We start from the raw sequence: 27,706 nt of genomic DNA, 5'->3' as shown, positions 1-27,706 counted from the left end.
ACACAAAAATCGCAGCACGACCAAAAAATATCTGTACAGTTTTAAAGTGTATTCAAAATCAATGCTCATCAACAGTTACTAACTTATGTCCAAATTCATTTCTCTTTTTGAGGCAGGATCTCCTCATACAGCCCAGGGTAACCTCAATTTCATGATTCTCCTACCTCTTCCTCTTAAGTGCTAGAATGAGAGTATGCACAACAGCCTGTGTTCAGTCTTGATTCCCTCCCCATTCCCTCCATTCCCTCTGGCTGGGGGCCAACTCCACTTTGTGCTAGGCAAGTGCTCACCACTGGGCTATGGTGCTAGTTTATCCCACCAGCCACCACCTATTTTGAAATCAATTCCAACAGTACCAATTTCAGTATGCACTTTTTAGAACAGCAAACGCATGCTGAAGTTCGGCGTGACTATGCACCCAGTCGGCGCTCACACTGTTAATCATCTTTTATTGCCATACAGTTTGTTTTGCTGAGCCAGTCCCCAAATAAAGTCCACAAATAAAACTGGCTGACACGTTTCAGGCCCTGATGTGCAAGTCCTCCTTTTATCTGTGTTCTTTTCTGCAACTGGTTCTGAAGAAATCCTCTTGTTTGCTTCCCACACTGTAATTTGGAGACTGTGCCCGATGGTTTGTTTGACACAGTTCATCCTTCAGTCTTCCACAATTCCTCTATGTTGCTGGGTACAAAGGCGTCACGTCGTCCTCCAGGATGAAGGTGGCTTTTCTGAGATCCCCCTTGGATAGGTAGCTAACAATGGCATTACCAGTCTGGGGACACTTAAACACAGTCCCTCCCTGGGGAGGGAGGTGGTTTTGTTGCTTGTTGGTTACCATGAGTTATGTGGTTTTTGGCTGTTAATCTGTGAAAACTAAAGATTAAACTTTTGCTCATGGCCAAGGCAATATTCTTTGCAGCCTTCTGGAGTGAAGACAACATTATTTGTCTTCAAGGGTAAAGTTCTTTAGGGTGCTAGTTTATGTGGTGTCTCTTATTAGTACCAAGTTTTCTGAGCTTTGTCTTCGGTCTCGTGCCCCGAGCTCAAGCTGTGTGTGACCTTTGCACCTTTTGCAAAAAGTGCTTTCACCTGGTTTTGGCAGACCCTCTAACCACTTGCCAATTAGGTAAATATTTTTAGAGCGCCAATACTCTCCCTCAGAACTTGTAATTTTCCCAGTTCCTCCAACGGGTCAGTCCAAGTATGTAAAAACATGCACATATCTTGTATTAAACAGATCAGGCTGATGTGACAATAGCGAAGCATAATTTATCCTAACTGCATCCTTCAAGGAGCACTGACTAAGCCACGCCATGTCATGAGGTCCCTTTCCTTACGAAGACCACAGGGCTACATTCCCCAAAAGTCCCCTTGTGCTGCAAGCAGGACTTGTCCCCACAATGACGCTTTCATTTTCTTGAGGGGGCATCCTAAATTTCTCAGATTTTGAAAACTGTGGGCAGTGTACAATGTCATTCCTAATACAACCTCACTTGTTACAGCATTTGACACAGTGAGAATGCAATCTACAGGCCTTCAGGCCTTGTCTTTAGACAAGGGGTTCAAAAGTAAACATGGGTTCTGAGACATGGTTTCACAGCTTGTTTAAAAGGGTATTTATCTAATGCCATGGTAAAGAAAGTATATTCAGTACCATCTTGTAATAACTAAGTGGCCACTATCAATGCACTTCGTCACCTCAGTCCCACAGCCTGCAGCTCCCCGCACCTCGCCGAAGACAGACTACTGGTAGGCCACACACTGTCCTTTCTCCACCCTTACGTAACAAATCTGCTTATAATGTGAAACTTCAGTGATATTAACAAGCTACTATTTCTCCAGCTTTTAAAACTAATTAATTTCTAACAAATGAAAGAAGTTGAGGTGACCACAAGGACTGCTCCAGAACCCCAGCAAAGGCACATGAACTCACATAAAGACCAAAATAAGGACTTCCAAATGCTTCAACCTTTCCTTACAGAAGGACATTTGATTTTACATTTGTAGCCAGTAAGCTGTGTTTAAGCTCACCCATCTTCTGCAAAACAGTGACCTCCTTCACACACACCCCCAGTCCCTTCTTTACAAACAAGCTGAGTCCTCAGACGCAAATGGAATCCTATCTCCTAGCCTGTTCTGCTTGTTGGAAACCACAAGCACCAAATACTGAGCTTTTGGACATGGGGAAGCAGAAAGTAATATGCACATGAATAAACATTATCACCAGAAATAATCTACATGCCCTACTCAGTTGCTACAACTAATTTGTCAGATCAAAAGTTATCCTGTTAATAAATTATGAACCCCAAAATCCATTTCCTCAGCCATATTCATTAGTAAGATTACTTGAATATTTAAAATCAAAACACATAACACTGTAGATTTCCCTTATTATTCTTTAGTAGTTGGAAATTATCAGTCACCTGCACAAGGAATGCATCGAGAGCTAATTTCTACACACACACAGACACACACACACACACACACACGCACACACACACACACACCTACACACAAGAGACTGCTATTCATTCCCCTCACAGCCATTCCTTTCTTTCAAAATAACATTCAAAACTTGGCTGAAAATAGCGCAGTCAGAAACAGAACTTCACGACTTTCTTGTAGGTACATGTGACCACATGACTACATTTTGGCTAATAAAATGCAAATAAAAACATCCAACCTACAGCAGCTCCTAAAAAGTATCTTTCAGAGTGCTGGCACCTGCCCTCTGCTAACTTCCTGTCCTTCCAACAAAACAAAGTGGTTAGAGGCCAGGTATGACAGAAAACTAAAAGGACATTAAATCCTCCAAAAAGGTTCTTGGAAAAAGCACTCACACCAGTCTTAGATCTTTACCTCTAGCATTTACTATCAAGAGATAAATAAGCCATTATGTCTTGCCCAAAGTACTTGATCCCCCCCCCCCCAAACAGCAGCTCTCTGGATGCAGGATGGAGGCAGCTTCAGAAATGGGAGATTTTCAAGACATGCTAACCAGTCACCCCTCCCTCTTTCCTTTTTAAATTATTCTTATTTGAGACAGGGTCTCACTATATAGGTCTGGCTGTTCTAGGACTATGTAGACCAGGCTAGCCTCAAACTCACAGAGATCCTCCTGTCTCTGCAGCCTCCAGAGTGCTGAGATTGAAGGTATGCACCACCACACCCAGCTCTCTTCTCTCTTTTTAAGGACATATGCAGCTGTTACACACTAGGGATCAGATAATCTAGGCTGGAATTGGGCCTCTGCTGCTGACTGGCAAGCCAGTTAAACCTTCTCTAATCCTGTATGTCTCTATCCCCTGAACTGGGGTAGCACCATCTGTGTAAGAAGATCCCCAGAGATCCACAAGTAAACATATGAAAACAGAAGGCAATATTAATCACTATAAACAAATTAATTGAGACTATAAGACACCCATGGGTAGAAACTGCCTTACACTGTATCTTCAGTAACAAGCATTCAATAAATATTTGTTGATTAAGTATTTTAATACCTTTGATAACTGACAATACTGATTTTTTGGGGGGGGGCTGAATAAAGCTGATGTTAAAGTATTATTTGTGTTTCTACCAGGCACAAATAATAACTCCTAGTTTTGATGTCAGTGAAAAGAAGTGAAGGTGTGAAGAGAGGCTCAGCTGCTAAGCCACTTCTCTGGGCCAAAAGTGAACCCCCTGCAAAAGCAACACAAGCTGGAACAGTTATACAGAACTGGAGATTTTATGAAAGAAATCCCAGAGGATCACAAAGATACAGCAAAACTCTTCTTTAATATTTAAGCAACTAAAACTACCACATCAAACGAAAGATTTCCTCACACTGGACTGTGACCAAAGCATTTTATTATATTAACTGTGTAATTTGCAAATGGTTTCATAAGAAATTTTAAAAGCAAAGTTATAAACATTTTCAATAAAAAAGTACAGAGTTGACAGCAAAAATCACATTTTTATAGTACAAATAAAAGCATATTATTTCTGATATACTGTCTGAAAAGCATTTAGTCTATTCTTCAACTGCTAGCTGCAATGTGGCACTTTAATGAGACGTCTTGGGGTTGACAAGAGTAGGTTCATCACCTGACCATGAAGTCAACCGCTCAAATATGAGGACACAATGAATGAACTCTGTTATCCTCTAACTGAGGTTCTGCAGGCTTTAGGACACTGCTAGGTGTGTTCTAGCCTTGATTCTCTACTCACTTCTGTAAAGAGACATCAAGTAATACTGTAAACTTAAATTACACTTTAAAAATAAGCACCATTAACATACAATCACTTTTCCTTTTAAATGGCACTCGGTTTTGGCCACAGAGACATTTCAATCTGTTTTCTTTACAGGTAATTAAAAAATAATCAACATTTAAGCACAGCACAGAGCATTATCAAAGTCACTTCATTGCACAATGAAAAAGCACTCGGAAAAAGCAGCACACATTATTTTTGTCCATTTCATACATTTTCTTGAGAGCTGTTAAAACATTGTCAGAGCAATTTCTTGATTTTCAAAAGTTTCCAACTGCCAGCTCAGAAAGAACTAACCTTGTCATTACACATGTCCTTCTAACACTTGAATTTGAAAAGAAAGACCAAAACAAAGGACAGGAAACCACCCCAAAGAACTGGAGGCTGTTTCTTCTCAAAATCTGTTATAGCACAAATCCTTTCAGTCACAGTTTCCACTATATAATATGGATGATACTTAAATGTCACAGTATATAAGCAGTGTGGAAATACTAACAGAAAAAAAAAAAAAAACCTTCAACTTGAAAATAACAGCAATACATCACCAGCTAATAAACGTCAGAAAACATGCTCCAATTTTCTCACAGAAACAAGGAAATGGACTGAAAATGGTCGTGAGAGCCCTGGCCCATCTTACTCAATGCTTAGCTGTTGCTATCAATTATCTTTTTTCATTGGGTTCATACCAGTAACAGACTATTAAATATATATAACTGCTACTAAGCTCTTCTGATTTGGGGGAAAGAAATGCTGTACTTTTAAAATGATTTAAAATACTAAGTTTACAAAGAGTTCTTCTAACCTGGATCATCTCTAAATCTTCTTTACCTCTCACAGAAAATTCAGAAGTGGGCAAAAGAAAAATCTTTGATAATCTTCAAAGTATCTCTACCTCTGTTGGGAACGCAAATTTCAGAGATTGGCAAAAGAAAGTTCAGAGAATATTCCTTCATAATTATAACGGCTTACACAATAGCAGATAGGGTTGGAGAAATTTTGGGATTATAAATATATATAATGTTCAAACTTTGTGTATTTATAGATAGTAATTAAGAAATATGAAGCCAAGAATGGCAAAACACACCTGCAGCCTCAACATTTAGGAGGGGCAAGGCAGAAAGATTGTGAGTTTTTAGGCCAACCTGGTCTGCGTAACAATTTTCAGGTCTGTGTAAGATTTACTCCATCATAAACTGCTCAAAATCAGGACGGGCACAGCATGAGAACAGCTGCTTTGCAGTGGCTTCCACCCACGGCACAACACGCCTGCACTTCTTGTCACTGCTTTCTTATTAATTATAACCATATGTCTGAAGAACTCAAATGTGATTTTTTTTTAAACATGAGAAAATATAAAACACAGAAAATGAGTATGCAGCTGCAACACTCCAATAATTCCAGGTTTAATATTCCTCATTTTTAAAATTATATTACCTTGAACACAGAAATACACTTACTTCACTAACTACTGATTATGGTTCTTGTACTAAATTGTAAAAGGGAGCTGCTTTAGCCTATGTAACACTTCTAAGCATCACCAAAAACGGTGTGCTACACTACTACAACTTTTAGAACAAATTATTATATGTCTAAAAATATAAATACTTGGGTATCAGTAATCACTAACCATTTGTAGGTAACAAACAGTTTTTTGTTTTTGTGAAAATAAAACCCAATGGTAAGGCTCTTTTTTTTAAAGCATGATTCACAAGATGTAAAAACGTACTTTTCAGTTTTATTCCCACTAAAATGTCTGCTCTTTGGGAGCTTTCTATCTGTCAGTACTTTCAGTGCAGGGCAATGATGGTGCTAAAAAGCAACGTAACTGTTTGGGAACACCATATATATTGAATACTCTGTATATCCAAAGTTAGATTTATTTTAACTACTGTCTCATTCTAGAAAAATTACACTTCACCATACTGAGTCTGTATTAAGAAAATCAGACTTTACATACGAACAGGACACTAGCGCAAAGAACTCAATGAGGCTTTTCAGAAAGTTGGCTCCTTTGCAAAATAAAGATAAAAAACCTTTCTAATTTACAAGGGTTTCTTTTACAGTTATACCAAAAATGTTTTTGCACTTAAGTCAATAAGACTGACTCACTGTTGCTTAGAAATGAAGTCTCAAGTATAAAACAGCCTTTAGCTGTGTCTACCGTGTGTCACTGCGCTTGGGCAGTTCTATGAGGAGTCCCATGGCAGCGGCACACTGGAGACACCTAGCCACTTCTCCGTCTCTGAAAGCTTTCCTACCTACGGAAGCTGAGACTCCAAGTTACTCTCAGACCCAACCTTTCCTCCCAGAAAATGCACACAACAGCACAAGAGGAAAGAGATGAGAATCAGAGACACAGAGTGTCAGCCTGTCGGCACAACACAACAAAATCAACTGATTTTGTGTTAGGCTCTGAAAGCAGAAAAAAAATCTCATGCTTTTGCTGATCACCTTCCTCCTTTACTATTCCTGCTTTTAACACTATCCATCACGAGGCAGGAACCAGGTGCACTGTCCTCAGAGATGCCTTAGGACTTTCCTAAATGTGAAACAGTTAATACAAAGGCAGTGTTTTTTTGTTTTTTTTGTTTTTGTTGTTGTTGTTGTTTTGTTTTCCTAAGAAGCAACTAGAGAACTTAAGACTTTTAAATGCAGGTTATAATTTTTTAGACATTTTATAATCAATAAAAATTTCTTTTAATGTTTTAACAAGTAACAGGTTGGTATTTGATCCAGTAAAAACTTTTCTTGAATTCTGAAAAACATTTTTGTTTTACATTCCTAATAAAACACATTTGAAAGAAGAACTGACTGTATTACTACAAGTAAAATCAATTTCAATCTACAAACCTTCATACTTCTAAGTCAAGGGCTTTTTAAATTTTACTTTAGCATGACTTTCAAGCACCCTGGTTTAATTTCAGAGAACCTGTGGAAATGAGAAAACAATTATTTAAATGCAAAATTTTTTATATCTTGTAATCAATTCAAATTATCTATACTTAATATTTATTACCAACGGAGCCTCTTTTATTAACGTCTGTGTTTGCAATCCCCTTGATTTCTTGTCAAAGAAAACACCATCTTAAAGCTTCAGGCTAGTCTTAGATTAGTACTAGCCAACATAACTTATAATTTCTCAAAACTTCTCAAGCCTGAACTGGACCTTCATGAAGGTCTGCTGTATGAAAGATAAGAGGGTGTATTACATTGTCTCTGAGCATCAAGAAAGCACTAGGAAACCTCTGATACAGCAGATGACTCTCATTCATCTGGCCATGCAAAAATTTAAACTCTGTCTCTGTAAATGTCAACACACTGTAGCTTAGATGGCTCACTAACCTCAACATGACAAAGTTCTAGTCTAACCAATCCAATTGTAAAACTAGCCCTGAAAGGCTTCTAGCTTTCACGTGCAAAGTTAATGCCACTATTTTTTAAAGGTATTCAAGTAATATCTCATTGCATGGCATAAAAAAATTTGATACTGACTAGAATTCTATTCAGCAGCAAAGTGTTATACTTGGAACTTTCCTCATCAGTTTCTATTACTAACTAATGACTAAAATGGAATAGGATATTTCATGCCTGTCAATAAAAATTATTAGTGCATTTAACTTATGAGCACATATAAATTCAGTTAAAACTTCTGCTAAAGTTTAAATACATCCAAATTATAAGTATTTCAGCCAAAGTAGCACAAACACACTTACTCTTTCAAAATTAGCAAGTCTTAAGCTCTCACGTCATCTAGTTCTACTGGGCAGAGCACTAACAGAGGAGTGCAGGGATGTCTAAGAAAGTCTTAGCATCATCACTGACAAAAGCCGTATTTTTCTTTGGTTTCTCATTTACCAGACAATATAAATCTAGGAATAAAAGTTATCCTTTAATTACTAATTTGTGACTGAAACCGGATTGCTGAGTTGAAGCAACTGTTTTCATAGTTTTAAGCATACTAACAGCAGAGTCTACACTCACCTGAAGCTGTGGCTTGTGAGGTATTTAATGACAGCTGGTTTGATTCGAGCAACTCCTCCCTGGCTGTGGTTTCCTCTCCCCGTAATCACAGAAAGATAGGGCTTACCACCACTCTGCTTAAATTCTGTTAAAATGTGAATCAGAACAATTAAAATAATTTCTTACATTCTCAACAGAAAATCCAACTATTCAAAAGCATGTGAGATTATTTTCATGGTTTTTTATTAGAGATTTAAAACCTACGGAGGTAATCTGTCTTAAAGTACACAGAGCCTTGAAGCAGTTTATCCATTTAGACTTCAGTGGAACCGGGCTCCGCAGGGGCTGAGATAGGGAATGAAGAGTTGGAGGCAGTCAGGGTTACAAGGTGAGCCTAAAGTACATAGTGCAACTCTGGACCAGGAAAGAAAATTAAGGCTTAAGTGAGGAGACAGATTCTCATTCTTTACAAGTCTTTCTAAATCATGACAGCAATATTAATTATGTCTAAAAATTACTACACACATGAACTCAGACAATGCTTTACATGACATATTTTTGTGAGTTAGAATCTCCACAACAACCCTATTAATTAAACACTCTAAAGCCAACCAACTTTGGTATGAATCACAGTGCTGCCACAAATTAACTGTGTGTGATTGATCGTGGGCAAACTTGTTGGTACCTGTTTCATCACATTAGGGAAGGAGATAATAATAACCATTATTATATACATTATCTTCCAGGAAGAGCTGACTATTAGCAAATCTAATTTTAACATGGTCCTACTATCAAAGATAATCCATTGTTAAATTCCCAGGAAAGAATTTTTTTCAAACACTGAAAGACACTGATGTCTTGAAAGAATGCAGCTGCTCCTTCATACTTGACTTTGGGAGGGTAGGTACACAGATTCTGCAATCAGTAACAGCTCTAACAGAACAACAACAAAATCAAAGTCTTACTAATAATGAAGTAATTAATGTAATAAATTTTTCTTGTTTATAAGTAGCCTGTTTTTACATTCTGTTCTTCATACTTAATACTCAAATAGAACCAAAATATTGATTTTCAAATCCCGTTATATGCATGTCAATAACCAGCTTGTAATTTTATTTATTTCCTTATTTGAGGCAGTGTCTCACTATATGCCCTTGCTGGCATGGAGCTCACTGTAGATACCAAGTTGTCTTGTAACTTACAGTGATCGGCATTGGCCACCATATCCAATTAGCTTGGGATTTCATGTTGTTAGGACAGGAGGGTTGTGAGTTCAAGGCTAGCCTGGGCTACCTACACAACTAGTGCCTGTCTTGAAACAAACTGAAAGTTTCTACTTTACTCTAATTCATTTTCAGCATACATTCATTTCTGCCCCAGATAGATCATTCACCACCTCTCTACATAATAGTTCGCTTCTACTCTTCAGTTGATTTGCATGCCTCAAACAACAGAGCAACTCAAAAGATTCTTGTCTTAAAAGTTCCTATACGTGTTCACTGTCTAAAATTACAGACTGCCCCTGATATATTTATCATCTTTGAAACAACTGTTTAACTTCATTGAAGCACATTCCAGATTGCTAATAATTTTAAACAACAAATGCTCAAATGATTCTCAGAAATGACTCCTCTAAAACAATGTAACAAGCCAGGTGGTGGTGTACAACCTTTAATCCCACTACCTGGGAGGCAAAGGGAAGCCTAGTGAGTTCCAGGACGGTAGGGACTACATAGAGAAACTCTGTCTCAATTATCATCTTAATTAATCACAGTCCCCCAATTATCTGAAATTCATTTATGGAGTGATTTTGGATTTTCTGTTTGTTGTTTGTTTTTATTCAGATTTGAAAAAAAAAATCTCGTTCTGTTAATTTGTTTTTTTCATGTAGGGTCTGGTCTTCCTCTGTAGCCCTCGCTGGCCTTGAGCTCAGACTGACTTGGAACTCACTCTGTAGACCAGGCTATCCTCAAACTCAGAGATCCACCTGCCTCTGTCTCCTGAGTGCTAGAATTAAAGGTGTGTGCAACTGTGCCCAATTCTGATGTATTTCTTTGATGGCTATAAATCAAAAGCTTTCATTCCCTTTATTTTTGTTTATGTTTACTTTTAAAAAGAGGTATTTGTCGTAGATTTCCAGGCTTTATTTTGCTGACTGTATCTTTGTGGTTATGTTTAACTTGTTCCTCTGTCCCCCATGAATCCCTATTACTTATCACATCCAAACTCTCGACTTCCTGGTTTATCTGAAGCCAAAATACTTCACAGGGGTATGTGGACTTCAACACAAGGCCTACAGGACCCAGACATCTCTATTTATCCTCAATTTTGAAAGGTCTTTTATATTATCACTGAAACTAATGCAGGCTTCCCCACGGATTCCTACCCCTTACCCCAAACAATCGGCAATCCTGCCATCTGCTGGTAAGTTGGGAGGCAGAGGCAAATGAATCTGAGTTCCCAGACAGCCTGAATGACAAAGAAAGTTCCAGAACAAAAGGGCTACACAGAGAAACCCTGTCTCAAACAAAAATTATAACTCTATCATTCAAGCACCAATGCAGTAATTTACTTGGCCAAGAGCTATCAATACATGCTAAAACCATTGATAAAATATTCTTAGAACAGTGGTTAAGACTCACAGCATACCATTCACCAAAGACTATTAATTAGCAGCAAAAAGATAAAAGCATATTTTTATCCACAGAGAAATCCGACAGGTTTCCTACAGAGCATCCAACAACCTCTTCAAAATTAGGACAAACTGGCTGGGATAACCCCTGATCACTCACCAAGAACAGCTGAAACATTATCAATGTCAACAATATAGCTTGGGGTTTCTTGGTTTTGGTTTTTTGAGACAGAGTTTCTCTGTGTAGCCTTGTCTATCCTAGAACTAGCTCTGTGGCTCAGGCTGACCTCACATGGCTGCAGGAGCATGAGAATGTCCTGGCTTGCTGTTTCAGAGGGACACAATCCCCCACAACAAGACATGACTGCAGTTTCTCAGCGCTGAGTTTAAAGGTGTGTGCCACCACTGCCTGGCTAACTAATATAGTTTTTAAAAAATATCTTACAATGTAATGTAGGCTGGCTTCTCCAGTCACCCATGTACTATAAAACCTTTTTAAGTTTAAATTCAGCCTGAATTGTCTAGAGAAAAAGAATTAATTATATATATATATCTGAAATATAAGATGTAAGCTTGGAGCCTACATAAATGTTAATGACATTGAAGAAAAAAAAACTATTCCAAATTACAGTAAAGTACATTAGATGATCAACAAGAACACGCTATACTTGACTAGATCCCAGAGAGAACAGGGAAAGGCACAGCTATGTAGGACAGGATGTACAAAAGATGGAAAAACTAGAACACGGCCTCTATATTAGACAATGTTTCTAGAGATGTTCAGTGTCTTCAAGGTGGAAAGGGCATAACAGCTAGAAAGGAGGGTGAATCTGTACTTTAGAAATATAGGTGCTAAGGTATTTCAGAGTTAAATCACCACATCATCTACAACTTATTTTCAAATGGGTCAGCACAAAGCTATCTTACAGGAGCTGGAGACAGATGTTTTAAATTACCGGTCGAAGCTGGGCATGGTGGTGCACACCTTTAAAACTAGCACTCCGTGAGGCAGAGGCAGGCAGATCCCTAAGTTCAAGGCCAGCCTATTCTACACAGAGAGTTCCAAGACAATCAGGGCTATCCAGAGAGACCCTGTCTTAAAAAAAGAAAAAGAAAAAAAAAAAAAAAAAAAAAAAAAAGAAGAGGAAAAGGAAAAAAAAGAAAAGGAATAAGGAGATTGGAGATAAGTATAAAAGAGGCATTTTAAAAATAACAGTAAAAATGTCTGCACTTGTTATTGGACTCACTGCTCTATGGACTTTTTTTTTTTTTTAATAATCTAGAACCTCTTCAACAGAGTTGCGATGCTTCAGAATAAGCGGATGAATTTTCAATCTTACATATTAGTATTACTTTATTACAGTGATATGTACTGAATTGATAAATGGATATACAGTCTGACAATGCAGGGCATCTTTATAATTCTAAAATTCTCCAGTAATGACAAACAGATGATGTCTAGTATTACTGTCTGAGATAACTAAAACAGAATGAACTTTCTATGGAAGCTACCAACTAATGAAAATGAAGCACGATGCTACACCGAGACACTTTACTGTATGAAATGCATGACACTGAATGAAGTCTTGAAATAGAGCTCTACCTGAAAGATGTCCTGGAAAGACGTTTAGAATTTAGGAAATGGCAGGTGTGACCTTTCCTGCTACCTGAGTAACTAGCAGAAAGAAAGGAACACTGACACTCTCAGGATTTAGAAAGCCTGCCTCGGGGGCAATTCTGCAGAAAACCTTACTTCCTCTTGTATCTGAGCAAACATCTACTAAAGACAATATTCAAGGCAGCCAATGAAAATTCTTCGAAGAACAACTAATACAAATGTCTACAAATAAAGCAAATAGTCTCAGTCTGCACAGGCAGATTCACAGTATTTGACAAGGCCCATCAGTATCAATGTTGTCAGTACATTCCTACCTTCTGTTTTCCGGTGTAAAACTGTTGTCAAATGCTCTATAGCCTCGTCCACATGCAGCCCATGGAGGTCTAAGACGTTCTGCGGCAGCAAGGAGGCATTGACTTTCTCGAAGATCTCCACAGCAGCGAGGTGGTTGGCTTCCTTCATTTTCTGCTCATGAAGACTGCCCTTTAATTATAAATACATCACCAACAGAGACTGTTGATAACTACCACTTAGACATTCAAAGAAGCCGAAGTGCCCTAAACAACTCAGAACTAGGTTAATATCTTGATGTAACAAGCTAAAAGGCAAGAATGAACCAAACTTTAGAGAAATTCAGTAACTAAATAATACGGTTTTTAAACTACTCAATCATAATAGAAAAAAATCCTTAAATAAAAGTCATAAAAGGAAACTTAATATTTAGCTCAAGAAAGAACCAACTGGCTTTATGTTTGAAAAACAGTGTATTATACAGTAATTGTGGGTCTCTCAGCTTGATGGTCCTTTCAAACACCTTCTAGTTAGCCCCTCATCCTGTGCCCAAGGTTGACACTTTCTGATCAATAACAGATTAAAGAATATGAAACCACAAATAAAAAGGATGTTTCTTACACTGTCATATAGAACGAGCCTAGCAAGAAATTTTGCTCTCTTGAAAAATATTAATGCTCTTTTCCTATTTGTGAACATGAAGCGATGTTAAAGGATAGGGGATGGCTCAGTGGTTAAGAACACTTGCCGTGCAAGCATGAGGACTTGAATTGAAATCAAGGTAAAAAGCTGGGCATATATGTATGTGCCTTAACCTTGGCATCGGGGGAGAGACAGGTAGATCCCCGGAGGCTCAATGGCAAACCAGCCTAGCTGAAAAGGCGAGGTTCCAGTTCAGACATCTTTAATGCCTGTCTTATGACCATAAATGGGAAAGTGATAGTGGAAAATACCTGGTGTCCTCCTCTGGTCTCTACATGCACAAGAACATGCACTCACACACTAACATGCATGTACCAAATACATACACATTACACAACACACACACACAAATAAATAATGCTTTACTAAAATCCCAAACATTACAGACAATGTAAGACCCATGTGATTTCAACGTAACACAACCTTTTCTGCTTTCTCTCCTCCAAGAAATTTGTATCTGTTCAGACATACTACTGAATAATAAACTGCTCAGAAGACTACCAGATGATTCAACTTAACCTAAAGGAAAATATGGGAAAACAAACCACAGCTCCCCAGGCGATACTCCCAGAAACTTGGAAAGCTAAGGCACAGAATCACAAGTTCAAGGCCAGTCTGGATAATTTAGTGAGACTCACCTCAAAATAAAAGTTAAAGGAGGAGAGATGTGGGTAGAGGAGAGATAGGAGAGGAAAAGAAAAGGGGTAAAATTAAAGAGGCTGGAAATACAGCTCAGTGGTACAGCACTTGTCCTAGCATGTGTGAGAATAAGTTCACACTAAGATCTGAAGAACAACTGTTAATTCATGAAGCTATACACACAAACAAAATGACAGAAACTGAGCAAAGTAGATAAAATTCTCACAATCTCTGCATTCTTTAATATTAGGCCACTTTATATGTCACTTGTATAGTCTCTAAATTCTTCCCCAATTGTTAAGCCAAAACATAGTCTAAGTATCATGTACTGATTAAATACTGTAGTTGATGAACAAACTGTAATCAGTTTTCCACTTCACCTGCTGAGCATAAAAGGTGGCCACATTCTTCTTCCCCATGCGATAGGCCTCCTTAGCTTTGCTGTAGCACTCCATCCTCTTCTGCTGGTGTAGGAAAGCTTCCGCCCTGTAGTCATCGTACTCAGGGTACTCAAAATCCTGGAAAGACGGGTCACCTGGGGTGTCATCAGTCTCTTTCTGTTTCTTTGTCTAGAAGAACACAATACATAATACACAGTTTGAAATAAATGTCTTGTTTTAAATGAGTGTCTTATTGTTAGAAAGTGCATACACACTAGGCTCTGAGTCAGCGAGGTGGCACATGCCTGTAATTCCAGCACTTAGCTGGAAAGCAACAATAGAAAAATCAGACAGTTGGGCGTGTGCATGGTGGTATGGTAATAAACAGGCAGGAGGAGTAGGCCAGCCTTGGCTACATAGTAATTGGAGCTACTCTGTGACTCTGTTTAAGAAGAAAAGCCGGGAAGTGGGGGCTACCCTCATCCAAGGAACACAGGAGGGGAAATAAACCTACACACCTACGGATACTTAATTTTTGACAAAGATGCCAAAACCATACTATGGATAAAAGATAAATAGCATCTTTAACAAATGGTGCTGATCTAACTAGATATCTACATGTAGAAAAATGCAAATAGATCCATACTTATCATCCTGCACAAAACTAAAGTCCAAGTGGATCAAAGACCTCAACATAAAACTAGACACACTAAACTGTAAGAAGAAAAAGTGGGGAAGAGCCTTGAACTCATTGGCACAGGAAACAACTTCCTGAACAGAACATCAACAGCACAGCTCTGAGATCAACAATCAATAAATGGGACCTCATGAAACTGAAAAGCTTCTATAAAGCAAAGGACACTGTCATCAGAACAAAACACCAGGCTACAGACCGGGAAAGGATCTTCACCAACCCTATATCTGACAGAGGGCTAATATCTAGTATATATAAAGAACTCAAGAATTTACATACCAACAAAGCAAGTAATGCAATTAAAAAATGGGATACAGAGCTAAACAGAGAATTCTCAATAAAGGAATATCAAATGGCAGAGAAACACTTAAAGAAATGTTCAGCGTCCTTAGTCATCAGGGAAAAACAAATTAAAACAACCCTGAGATTTCACCTTATACCCATCAGAATGGCTAAGAACAAAAACTCAAGTGACAACACATGCTGGAGAGGATGTGGAGAAAGGGGAACCCTCCTCCACTGCTGGTGGGAATGTAAACTTGTACAACCACTTTGGAAATCAATCTGGAGCTTTCTCAGACAATTAGGTATATTGCTACCGCAAGATTCAGCTATACCACTTCTAGGCATATATCCAAAGTATGTTCAAGTAAACAAGGAGGTCTGCTCAACCATGTTTGAAGCAGCTTTATTCATAATAGCCAGAACCCGGAAACAACCCAGATTGTCCATCAATTGAGGAATGGATACAGAAATTGTGGTACATTTACACAATGGAATACTACTCAGCAATTAAAAACAAGAAAATCGTGAAATTTGCAAGGGAACGAGAAAAGATCATTCTGAGTGAGGCAGAAGCAGAAAGACACACGTAGTATATGCTCACTTATAAGTGGATATTAGACATATAATATAGGAGAAACATACTAAAATCTGTACACCTAAAGAAGCTAAGCAAGAAGGAGGACCCTGGGTAAGATGCTAAGTCCTCATTCGGAAGGGCAAACAGGACAGACATTGAAAGAGGGAGAAAACAGGGAACAAGACAGGAGCCTACCACAGAGGGCCTCTGAAACACTCTACCCAGGAGGGTATTAAAGCAGATGTTGAGACTCATAGCCAAACTCTGAGCAGATTGCAGGGAATTTTATAAAAGAAGGGGAGATAAAAGACCTGGAAGGGACTGGAGCGTCACAAGGAGAGCAACAGAACCAAAGTATCTGAGCCCAGAGATCTTTTCTGAGACTGATACTCCAACCAAGAACCATGCATGGAGATAACCTAGAACCGCTGCACAGACATAGCCCATGGCGGCTCAGTTTCCAAGTGGGTTCCCTAGTAATGGGAACAGGGACTGTCTCTGACATGAACTCAGTGGCTGGCTCTTTCTTTGATCACCTCCCCCTGAGGGGGTGGGGGCAGCCTTGCCAGGCCACAGAGGAAAACAATGCAGGCCTGCCTGATGAGACCTGATAGGCTCAGAGGAAAGGGGAGGAGGACCTCCCCTATCAGTGGACTAGGGAAAGGGGCATGGGAGGAGAAAAGGGAGGGAGAGGACGTGGGAAGGGGCTACAGCTGGAATACAAAGTTGATAATTAATAAAATAAATAAAGAAAATAAAGAAAAACCAGCCTGACATGGTGATATATGCCTTTTAATTCCAGCAATCAGGAGGCAGAAACAGGTGGATCTCTGAGTTCAATGCCAGCCTGATCTAGCCTAGTCTACAGAGGGAGTTCCAGGACAGCAGGGCTACACAGAGAAATCCTGTGAAGGAAGGACGGAAGGAAGGAAGGAAGGAAGGAAGGAAGGAAGGAAGGAAGGAAGGAAGGAAGGAAGGCAGACTGACCAAAAGATCAGCTGGACTCGTCTTTTTTTTTTTTTTTTTTTTCCTCAGAAGAGATTTCCTCAGTGTCTACATTGTAAGCCAAGTACTACCATTAGCTTCATTAGCTTTTTTTATGTCAATAACATTACCCTTCTTTAACCACTTTTAGACACAGAAATGTCCTTCAAAATTATTGGGGGGGGGGAGGGTTTGAGACAGTTTTTCAATATAGTCCTAGCTGTCCTGAAACTCCCTCTATAGAGCAGGCTGGCCTCAAACTCAGAGACACACCTGCCTCTGCCTGAGTGCTGGGATTGAAAGGCATGCACCACCACTGCCTGGCTGTTCTTCAAAATTACTAAAATAGAACTAGGTCACAAAATCAAAGCAAAAGCTAGAAGGTGAGATGGATAATCAGCAATACAAACTTATTCAGCACAGACACCCAAGTGTTGGGTTGTGTGTGACCCATTCAGAAGCCTCCATTAGTGTTGCAGCCAATCCTCCCAGCACTCTAGGGCAGAGGTAGGAGCTCAGGCCATTCTTGAGTCCATACGGAATAGCAGGCCAGAGAGAAGATAGAAATACAGGACATCTTGCTTTAAACAAACAAACAAACAAACAAACAAACAGTTTCAAGGCAGCAATGAGAAATTTAAACTTACTTTTTTTTTTTTTTTTAGCCAATTAAAAACAAATAATTTAAAAAACAGAATACCTGCTGAAGTTAGCATGGCTGACAGTAAACATCCTAAGTACATTCATGGGTCAGTTTCAACCCACTATGTAGCATTAGCCACCGTGGTCAGTTAGAAATTTTACAGCCCCAGTATCATGGAGGCCAAGCAGGTGGACTGAGAACAGTGCAAGCTACAAAGTGAGGTCCTCTCGCAAAAACAAACACAGCAACAGTGTGCTTCTTATGTGTGTGCGCCCACGCGTGCTTAAAGTAGCAAGACACTAATGCAGACCATAAGATGACAACATTATAATTACGAAAGCTGTCTATAGGTTTCCCATCAAGTAAGAACACTGTACTTTTAGATATTATTCTCAGATAGTGTATCCAAATACCTTTAGAATAAGAGTTCTCAACCTGTGGGTTGCAAACACTGTGGGGGTCAAATATCAGATATCCTACACATAAGATATTTACATTATGAGTCATAACGGTAGCAAAATTATACTTAGGAAACAGCAACAAAAAAGTTTTATGGTTGGGGGTCACCACAACATAAGGAATTATATTAAAGGGTCACAGCATTAGGAAGGTTGAGAGCACTGCTTTAGAATATCAAAAGATAATGTTTAAAAACTGAAGAGTGATCTCTAAGTCAAACTGACTTTTTGTTAATTCTTTTCTTCAAAGTTATCATTCACTGAGTACTGCTTTAAAACAGCAATCTATGTCTTATCTTTAGATATGTACGGTTTCAATTAATTTACTGGAAACTTTAATAGTATAAGTCATACAAGTTAACACTATATAATTTAATAAACATTCAAAACCAAAACTAAAAAAAATCTTAACTTTCAATACTTTAAAAAGTGCTTTTATTAATATAATTACTTGATCAACTACGTTACTGGAATTAAAAAAGATGGAAATTATCATTTTTCTTAGAAACATTATCAGGAATTATATTTATAACGTACTCTATAAAACATTGACACATAGGTTTAAAATCGTATAGATTTTATAGTATGTACTATAAAAACATGTTATACACACACACACACACACACACACACACACACACACATATTCTAACTGATAAAAATAAGCCAAGAACGAAAAACTGACCTACCATATAATAATAGTTGGTTATCGAATCTACTCAGTGCCTGAAAGTGTACAGGCTTAAAATAACAGATATCACCATGCTCTTCAAAAAACCTAATTATGAGGTTTCACCCACACCTTGAGAGGCAGGCAGGAGATCTTTGGGTTCAAGCCAACCTTGTCTACATACCAGGGCTACACAGTGAAATCCTGTCTCAAAATAAAACATACAAAACAAAACAAAGTTTTAAAGATGGGCTGTAGAGACGGCTCAATGGTTAAGAGCACTTGCTGCTCTTGCAGAGGACCTGGGGGCTGGTTCCTAGCACCCACGCAGAGGCTCACAACTTCTTGTAACTGGAGTTCCAAGGAACCTGATGCCCTTTTCTGGCCTCTGTGGGCTCTGCACACAAGTGCACATATGTACACGCGTGCAGGTAAAACACCCAAACACATAAAAAATAAAATAAAGCAACAGCAGAAAATTCTAATGCTGATACAAGATTAACATGTAAAAATCAATTGCACTCCTACTGATTCAAAATGAGTTATCCAAACATAAAATTGGACATTTTCAAGGTAAAATAGAGAAATCACTTAGGAAAAAGATTAAATATATCTGCCCACATAATTAGATTATAGAATCTATGATATAATAAAACCACTGCTATTTAATTATGCCTCATACTATACTGTGGCTACATAGAGAAGTCTACAAAGCAGGCAGATCTCTGTGTTAGAGGCCAGCCTGGTCTAAAGAGCAAATTCCAAGACAGCCAGGGCTTCACAGAGAAAAACTGTCTTAAAAAAAAAAAAAAGAAAGAAAAGAAAATGAAAAGTCCACACAGAATCTATAGGAAGTTAAATGTTTATCATGTATAACGAGATTAAATAGAAACAATTAGGTATAAATTCATTTTTTTGACATACAAAGATATTCTTTAAAAAGTTATTGGTTATTAAACTTTCAATCTAGTCAAAATAGTAAAAAATAATCATTAATTATACTCAATAAACAAATCATTTTATATACTTTCTATTTTTGTCAACAGAGTAGAAAATCAGATAACTCCAAACCTTTTTCTCTTTTGATTTCAGTGCAGTATGAGAAGTGGTGCTCTCATTTTGATGAACGCACTCCTGCGCTACAACTGTTTTCACAGGGTCTCCTTCAAGAACACAGTTTAGGAACTGCACTGTGTGTTCCAGTGAATAGCTGTTTAAATATATTTAAAGAAAGACAAGTCAAAGCATAATACACCATCATCAATCATGCTCTAAGAGCACATGCTATTTTGCAGCAAACCCAGGTTTGGTTCCCAGCATCTACATGATTGCTCACAACTATATGTAACTGCAGTTCCAGAGGCGTGTCAACCACACATGGGGTATACATAAATATATGTGGGCAAACACTCATATGCATAAAATAATTTTTTTAATTAAAAAGTATAAAGGGTTGGCTTGTACATTGTAAATACTGAAACCGGTATTTTACTACTGGTTTTTCAAGATAGGGTTCCCCTATGTATCCCTAGCTGTCCTGGAACTTGCTGTGTATACCAGGCTGGCCTCAAACTCACAGCGACCCACCTGCCTCTGCCTCCTGAGTGCTGGGATTAAAGGCATGCACCCCCACTGCCCAAGCATGTTTCTTTTAATTGCATCATCTTTATTCCATATATCTTTTGGGGCTCTATATACAGTTTGTTTCTTTCCAAAATCAAACACAGACAATATATCTCAATACTGATGCTTGTAACTACACTTAACACCATGAAGTTCTAGTTTAGAAAAGGATGTAAAGCACTGTATGCCCCTCAGCCCCATTTCATCCGGGCATGTTTCTAATGGTAAAAAGGTAATGAAAATATTTAAAGAAAAATTAACAAGGAATATGTTGCTGGAAATTTTCACTTTCTTTATAATATATATTATATAAATATAATTTAATAATTTATTAAATGAATAATCCAGGTAATTTGGCATACATGTCCAGGGACAGTAGTGTAAAAATCACAGCCCATCCTTCTAGCACTCACTCACTTGTGATCTTTGAAAATGTCCGCCAGGAAATTTTGATTAATGGCTGGAAATATTTTAAAGAGCTGCTTCTCCTTTAGTTTAGTGGCACAGTCTTTTTCAAACATAAATGTCTCCCTTTTCTAAAACAAAACAGAAAACAATCACTCATAAGACAAAATTTATAAGCCAGGCAATATTGAACAAAAGCCTAATTATTTTGTTACAAAAAGATCAATGATTTATAATAAATCACAGACTTTCTTCACTGATCAAAGGCTGAAGTTAGAAAATATTTTTACATAAGATTCCATGCACTCTGCCCAACAGTTGGCCATAAGTCTCAGCATCTGCTTTGATAGTCCGCAGGGCAGAGGCTTTCGGAGGCCCTCTGTGGCAGGTTCCTAGGTTGTTTCCTGTTTTCTTCTTCTTCTGATGGCAAATAGCAAGAGCTGGAGAGGACGGGAACCACACAAGGAGAGCAACAGAACCAGAAAATCTGAACACAGGGAACTTCCCAGACTCATACTCCAACCAAGGACTATTCATGCAGATAACCTAGAACCCCTGCACAGATGTAGCACATGACAGTTCAGTGTCCAAGTGGGTTACATAGTAACGGGAAGAGGGACTGCCTCTGACATAATCTGATTGGCCGCTCTTTGATCACCTCCCCCTGAGTGGGGAGCAGCCTTACCAGGCCACAGAAGATGACAATGCAGCCACTTCTAATGAGATCTGATAGACTAAGATCAGAAAGAAGGAGAGGAGGACCTTCCCTATCAGTGGACTTAGGGAGGGGCATGCATGAAGAAGGGGAAGGGAGGGTGGGATCAGGAGGGGAGGAGGGAGGGGCTTATGGGGGGATACAAAATGAATAAAGTGTAATTAATAGTAAAAAAAAATTAAAAATATTTTTATTTTTTTTAAGTTTATTAGTTTTATTTATTTATTTACTACAATTTATTCACTTTGTATCCTGGCTGTAGCCCCCTCCACCTCTTTCCAATCCTATCCTCCTTCTCCCTTCTATGTTCCTTCCCTAGTCCACTGATTGGGGAAGTTCTCCTCCCTTTCTATCTGATCCTATCCTATCAAGTGTCATCAGGGCTGGCTGCATCATCTTTCTTTGTGGCCTGGCAAGGCTGGACCCACCAGGAGAAGGTGATCAAAGAGCCAGCCACTAAGTTCATATCATAGACAGCCCCTGTTCCCCTTAGTAGGGAACCCACTTGGAAATTGAGCCGCCTATGTGCTTCCTCTGAGCAGGCATAGGGTCTCTCCATGCATGGTCCTTGGTTGGAGTACCGGTCTCTGCAGGGTTCCCGGGCCCAGGTTTTTTGGCTCTGTTAGTCTCCTTGGGCAGTTCCTGTCCCCTCCAGGTCTTTCTATCACCCTCTTCTTCATAACGTTTCCTGCTCCAAATATCATCAGAACAAAAAGAAGGCCTACAAACCAGGAAAATATCTTCACCAACCCAACATCTGACAGAGGGCTAATATCCAGAATATATAAAGAACTCAAGAAGTTAAATATCAACAAAGCAAGTAAATCCAATTAAAAAATGGGATTCAGCATGGCAGCTCAGTCTCCAGGTGAGTTTCCTAGTAATGGGAACAGGGACTGTCTCTGACATGAACTCAGTGGCTGGCTCTTTGATCACCTCCCCCTAAGGGGGGAGCAGCCTTACCAGGCCACAAAGGAAGACAATGCAGCCACTCCTGATGAGACCTGATAGGGTAGGATCAGATGGAAGGGGAGGCAAACCTCCCCCTAACAGTGGACTTGGGAAGGGCATGGGAGGAGATGAGGAAGGGTGGGTGAGTTTGGGAGGGAACCAGGAAGGAGGCTACAGCTGGGATACAAAGTGAATAAACTGTAATTAATAAAAAAAAAATCAATAAAATTTTAAAAATGGGGTACAGAGCTAAACAGAAAATTCTCAACAGAGAAATATCGAATGGCAAAGAAACACTTAAAGAAATGCTCAATATCCTTAGTTATTCAGGAAATGCAAATCAAAACAACCCTGAGATTCCACCTCATACCATCAGAATGGCTAAGATCAAAAACTCAAGGGAAGGACTTGGGGAAGGGCACGGGAGGAGATGAGGAAGGGGGGTGGGATTGGGAGAGGATGAGGGAGGGGGCAACAGCAGGGATACAAAGTGAACAGACTATAATTTATAAAAAAATAAATAAATTTTTACAAAAACTCAAAGGATGATGCATACTAGAGAGGTTGTGAAGAAAGGGGAACCCTCCACTGCTGGTGGGAATGGAAACTTGTACAACCACTTTGGAAAACAATCTGGCACTTTCTCAGAAAATTAGGAATAGTGCTACCTCAAGATCCAGCTATACTACTCCTGGGCATATATCCAAAAGACACTCAAGTATACAACAAGGACATCTGCTCAACCATGTTCATAGCAGAATTATTCATAATAGCCAGAACCTGGGAATAACCTAGATGTCCCTCAACTGAAGAATGGATGCAGAAATTGTGGCACATTTAAATAATGGAATACTACTCAGCAATTAAAACAAGGAAATCATGAAATTTGCAAGCAAAGATCATCTTGAGTGAGGTAACCCAGAAGCAGAAATATACATATGGTATATACTCACTTTTAAGTGGATATTAGACATATAATATAGGATAAACATACTAAAATCTATACTCCTAAAGAAGCTAAACAACAAGGAGGACCCTAGGGAAGAGGCTGAAACCTCACTCAGAAGGGCAAACAAGACAGACGTCAGAAGTTGGAGAAGACAAGGACCAGGACAGGGGCCTTCCACAGGGGGCCTTTGAAAGACTCTACCCATCAGGGTACTGAAGGAGATACTGAAGTTAGAAATTTAAGTATTCTTACATTATTTATTTATATCCCATTTTTGCCAAGCATTTAAAGATGTTTCTAAATGCATGTAATCACATATATAGACACATCCACACCTAATAGTCTATTAATACAGTTTAACAAGGATGAAGCTACATATATAGTCATTAACCACGCTTCAGTAAATGATGGACCACATACATACTGGTATGTGCTATACCATACAGCCTAAGTGTATAGTGAGCCATACCACACCGGTGTAAATACACTATGATATTCAGAGAAGAAATCACATAATGATGCTTTTTTACTTGGGTCATCATTAATCAATGGAACTATTAAAAATATAGGATATAATTAAACAAAGTCAAAGGTCAAAGAAAATAAAGAAAGAATATAGGATAAACTTAGCAAATAAAATCAGTATGGAAGCCCACATCACACATTACTCAGGAGTAATTTTCTGGTATCGAAACCTGAGAGAAATGTCTCCTGTGAGTCCTCATTAAGGAACACAGGGATGCTGTGGGATAGAAAGCTGAAGTGCTAGCAAAAAAGTGACTAGGCACAGGGGTCTTTTCTGAGTCTGATACTCCAATCAAGGACCATGCATGGAGGTAACCTAGAACCCCTGCACAGATGTAGCCCATAGTAGCTCAGTGTCCAAATGGGTTCCCTAGTAAAGGGAGCAGGGGCTATCTCTGGCATGAACTCAGTGGCAGGCTCTCTGATCACTTCCTCCTGGGTAGGGGGAGCAGCCTTACCAGGCCACAGAGAAGGACAAGAAGGACAATGCTGCCAGTCCTGATGAGACCTGATAGGCTAAGGTCAGACAGAAGGAAAGGAGATCCTCCCCTATCAGTGGACTAGGAGAGGGGCATAGGGGAAGAAGAGGGAGGAAAGGTGGGACTGGGAGAAAGCAAGGGAGGGGCCACAGTGGGATACAAAGTGAATAAATTGTAATAAATAATAATAATTAATAAAAAAATGCCAAAAAAAATTAAGCTTTCCAGAAAGGGGAAGGTGAGACTGAGAAAAGGAAGGGGGCTACAATCAGATGTAAAGTGAACCAATTAATTAATTAATTTTAAAAATTAAGTTTTCGTTATTTCATCCTTAAAAATTTTTAGTTAATGCCTAACATATTTACAGAGTTGCATGAGCTAAGACATCTGTAGTGAGTTCAGTAGATTAATTCTTCATTGGCTGTAGAAAAGGTTTATGTGTTTCATTTTTATTTCATTTTCAGTAATTCTTTATTTTGCTTTATAGAAATGTCCAACCAAAACAAACTAGAAACTTAAAAAAGTACTGTTCTTCTCCAGAGAGACCTTGACACACTGTTTTGTTTTCCCAGTTGTTATTGGTGGTGGTGATGATGGATTTCTGAGACAAGGTTATATCGTATACCTCAGGCTGGTCTCACACTCACTGTATCTCTAGGGGCCTGTGCCCCACAAGTCTCCTGCCTCAGCCTCTCATGTGCTAGCATATGAGTGCTGTCATGGCCACTGAGATGTCTGGGTTTTGTTCTGTGTATGAGGGTTTGTTTGTTTGTTTGTTTTGTATGTCTGAATGTTTTGCTGAATGTATGTATGTGTGCCATGTGTGTGCTTGGTGCTTGCAGAGGTCTGAAAAAGGCATCAGATCCCCTGGAATTGGAACTACAGATGATTGTGAGCCATCACGTGGGTGTTGCGAGCTGAGCCCTGGCCCTCTACAGAGCAGTACAAGCTCTTAACCACTAAACTAGTCCTGAGGAGACCTGATAGGCTAGGGTCATATGGAAGGGGAGGAGGACCTCCCTTATCAGTGGACTGGGGGAGGGGCATAGGAGGAGATGAGTAGGAAGGGCAGGATTGGGAGGGGACGAGAGAGGGGGCTACAGCTGAAATACAAAATGAATAAATTGGAATTAATTTAAAAATTAAGTTTTTAAAAGTGACACTTTAAATGAGTAAGTAAGTAAAATAAAACTGTCAGACTACACACTGCCCCTTAAAGCAGCTCTTGGCCTGCCACTGTGTGGGCAGGACACAGAGTGGCATGTATTACATGCCACTGCGGATTCTCTATCCCAGTCTACCTTCTCCCCTTTAGACAGGGTCTACACAGGGTCTTCCTGTCTCTACCCCAACAGCTCAGATGCTAGTATACCCAGTGTTTAAAATAATTTGGTTTTTTTGTTTTGGTTTTTCAAGACAGGGATTCTCTGTGTAGCTTTGGCTGTCCTGGACTTGCTATATAGACCAGGCTGGCCTGCAACTCAGAGATCCGCCTGCCTCTTCCTCCTGGGTTCAAAGGCATATGCTACCACACCCAGCTAAAAAACTTTTTATGGACTTGAACTCAAGGCAAGTGTGTATACTCACTGAGCCATCTCCCCTAGAGTCTCCAGAGTATTTTATTTTTCTAAAATAAATTATGAAAGCAATTCTTAAGGTAGCTGGGCAGTGGTGGTGCATGCCTTTAATCCCAGCACTTGGAAGACAGAGGCAGATTAATATATGAGTTCAAGGCTAGCCTGGTCTGCAGAATGAGCTGCAGGACAACCAGAACCACATAAAGAAACCCTGTCTCAAAAACAAACAAATGAAAAAGATTCTTAAAGTAACTTTGATGCTTTCTGATGTGGACAATGTATAGTTAAATAATCTTTGCTTGTCATGAAGACTCTAATCTCTGAATAACAACCTTCTATACAATTTCAAAGGCCATTAAGTTAACCCTGAAATTTTCTAACTTAGAAATTTTAATAATCTAGGACAATCCTAGAATTATCTGTTTAAAGTAACTTGTTGGACCCATTGTAGCACCAAATGAAAATGAGAAAGGAAGCTTTAAAGCCCTGCCCAGGAAATAACTAATCAAGGTGAACACATCACAGAGTAATGGAAACAACCAAAAATGTAAAGTATTCAAGTAGAGCAGACACACCTGAGCTGATGAGGCCTTGTCTCAATAGAAACAAAGAATTAAAATATTTCACATATACTCTATAACCTGGATTTACTCTGCCCCTCTCCTCCCCACCAAGAAATACTCCTCAAACCTAAGCAGCCACCATACTTCGATGGAATTATGACCTTGTCGTCCTATAGTTAATGCTCATGCTTTGGTCACTAGCATATGTGAAGTTTGCTTCCTATTTCTTTCAGTACACAAAATGTATTTCTCCTTCCAGAATAGTGAAAAAGTAACATCAAAAAACTCTCTTACTGAGCTCCATTAAATGAGTTTTCTCAAAAAAAAAAAAAAAAAAACACAACCATATTCTTGAAACCCAGTTGTTGTTTATGAAAAAGAACAGAAAGTTATTGACGTAAAAATGCATTAATTGTGAAGTCAAAGAAAACTCATTTGTTAACAACTATTGTGAGACTATGAGGCAGGTCAGAAACATAACGGTATGTTTCAGTAATGGAAATGGCATTCAGCAAAACTATTACACGATTTAAGCCTACAGTGTTAGCTTAAGAGAATCCATTTTTCCAGCTTACTATAAATTAAAAAGGATATCTGAAACTTCAGAAAAACTTTAAGATACTATTTGAAGCTATTGTATATATGGGTGCAGCAACAGGAACTTTGTCACGAGGATAATGAGGGAGAAGTATGTAGAGTGTCTCCAGTCCTCCTGCACTCAATTCCATGCACTGCAGCTAAATACAAAGTTGAGTCTATGAGTCATACACATTAAAGTGGAAAGTGCTTTGGTCACTGCTATGTGCTGCTTTTTCCCTTGATAACCTGACTGAGTAACTTCTAAAGTCTTTCCATTTTAATCTTTGAATTCTTTAGTTCTCACTTTCAAAATTAAAAAAAAAAAAGCTGAAAAGAATTATTAAAGAAATCAAATTCACCAATGGCTTCAAACATGTTGAAGAACAAAAAGTAAGATTTAAAATAAAGTTTCTGTTTAAACTTTAGTTGAAGAGGAGTAAAGGGAAGAAACTGAATTGTAAATAAAAATTCCTAGGTTTCTAATTTTTTTTTTCTCTAAACTTTTGTTTTAACGATGGGTACATCTTACTCAGTAGACAGAGGCAGGCAGATTTCT

At 38.8% G+C, this 27,706-nt stretch overlaps 1 protein-coding gene across 6 annotated transcripts in view; it reads right to left on the bottom strand.

Moving 5' to 3' along the window:
• Window positions 1–432: 432 nt before the first annotated feature.
• Window positions 433–27,706, bottom strand: part of N4bp2 (NEDD4 binding protein 2) — a 63,846-nt gene continuing 36,572 nt past the window's right edge. For 4 of the 6 annotated variants that reach the window (XM_060380661.1, XM_060380658.1, XM_060380657.1 and 1 more), the window contains 6 exons: window positions 20,825–20,943; window positions 19,856–19,994; window positions 14,474–14,662; window positions 12,776–12,944; window positions 8,233–8,356; window positions 433–7,180 (listed from right to left, as the gene is read on the bottom strand). In XM_060380661.1, the coding sequence (XP_060236644.1) occupies window positions 7,135–7,180; window positions 8,233–8,356; window positions 12,776–12,944; window positions 14,474–14,662; window positions 19,856–19,994; window positions 20,825–20,943 (786 nt within the window). In that variant the 3' untranslated portion in view covers window positions 433–7,134. The other 2 variants (XR_009590893.1, XM_060380659.1) reach the window with 2 other exon arrangements.

Source organism: Meriones unguiculatus, chromosome 3, assembly GCF_030254825.1.
Source record: "Meriones unguiculatus strain TT.TT164.6M chromosome 3, Bangor_MerUng_6.1, whole genome shotgun sequence".
NCBI classification, from domain to species: Eukaryota; Metazoa; Chordata; class Mammalia; order Rodentia; family Muridae; genus Meriones; species Meriones unguiculatus.
This window is presented reverse-complemented; position numbering and strand designations above follow the sequence as displayed.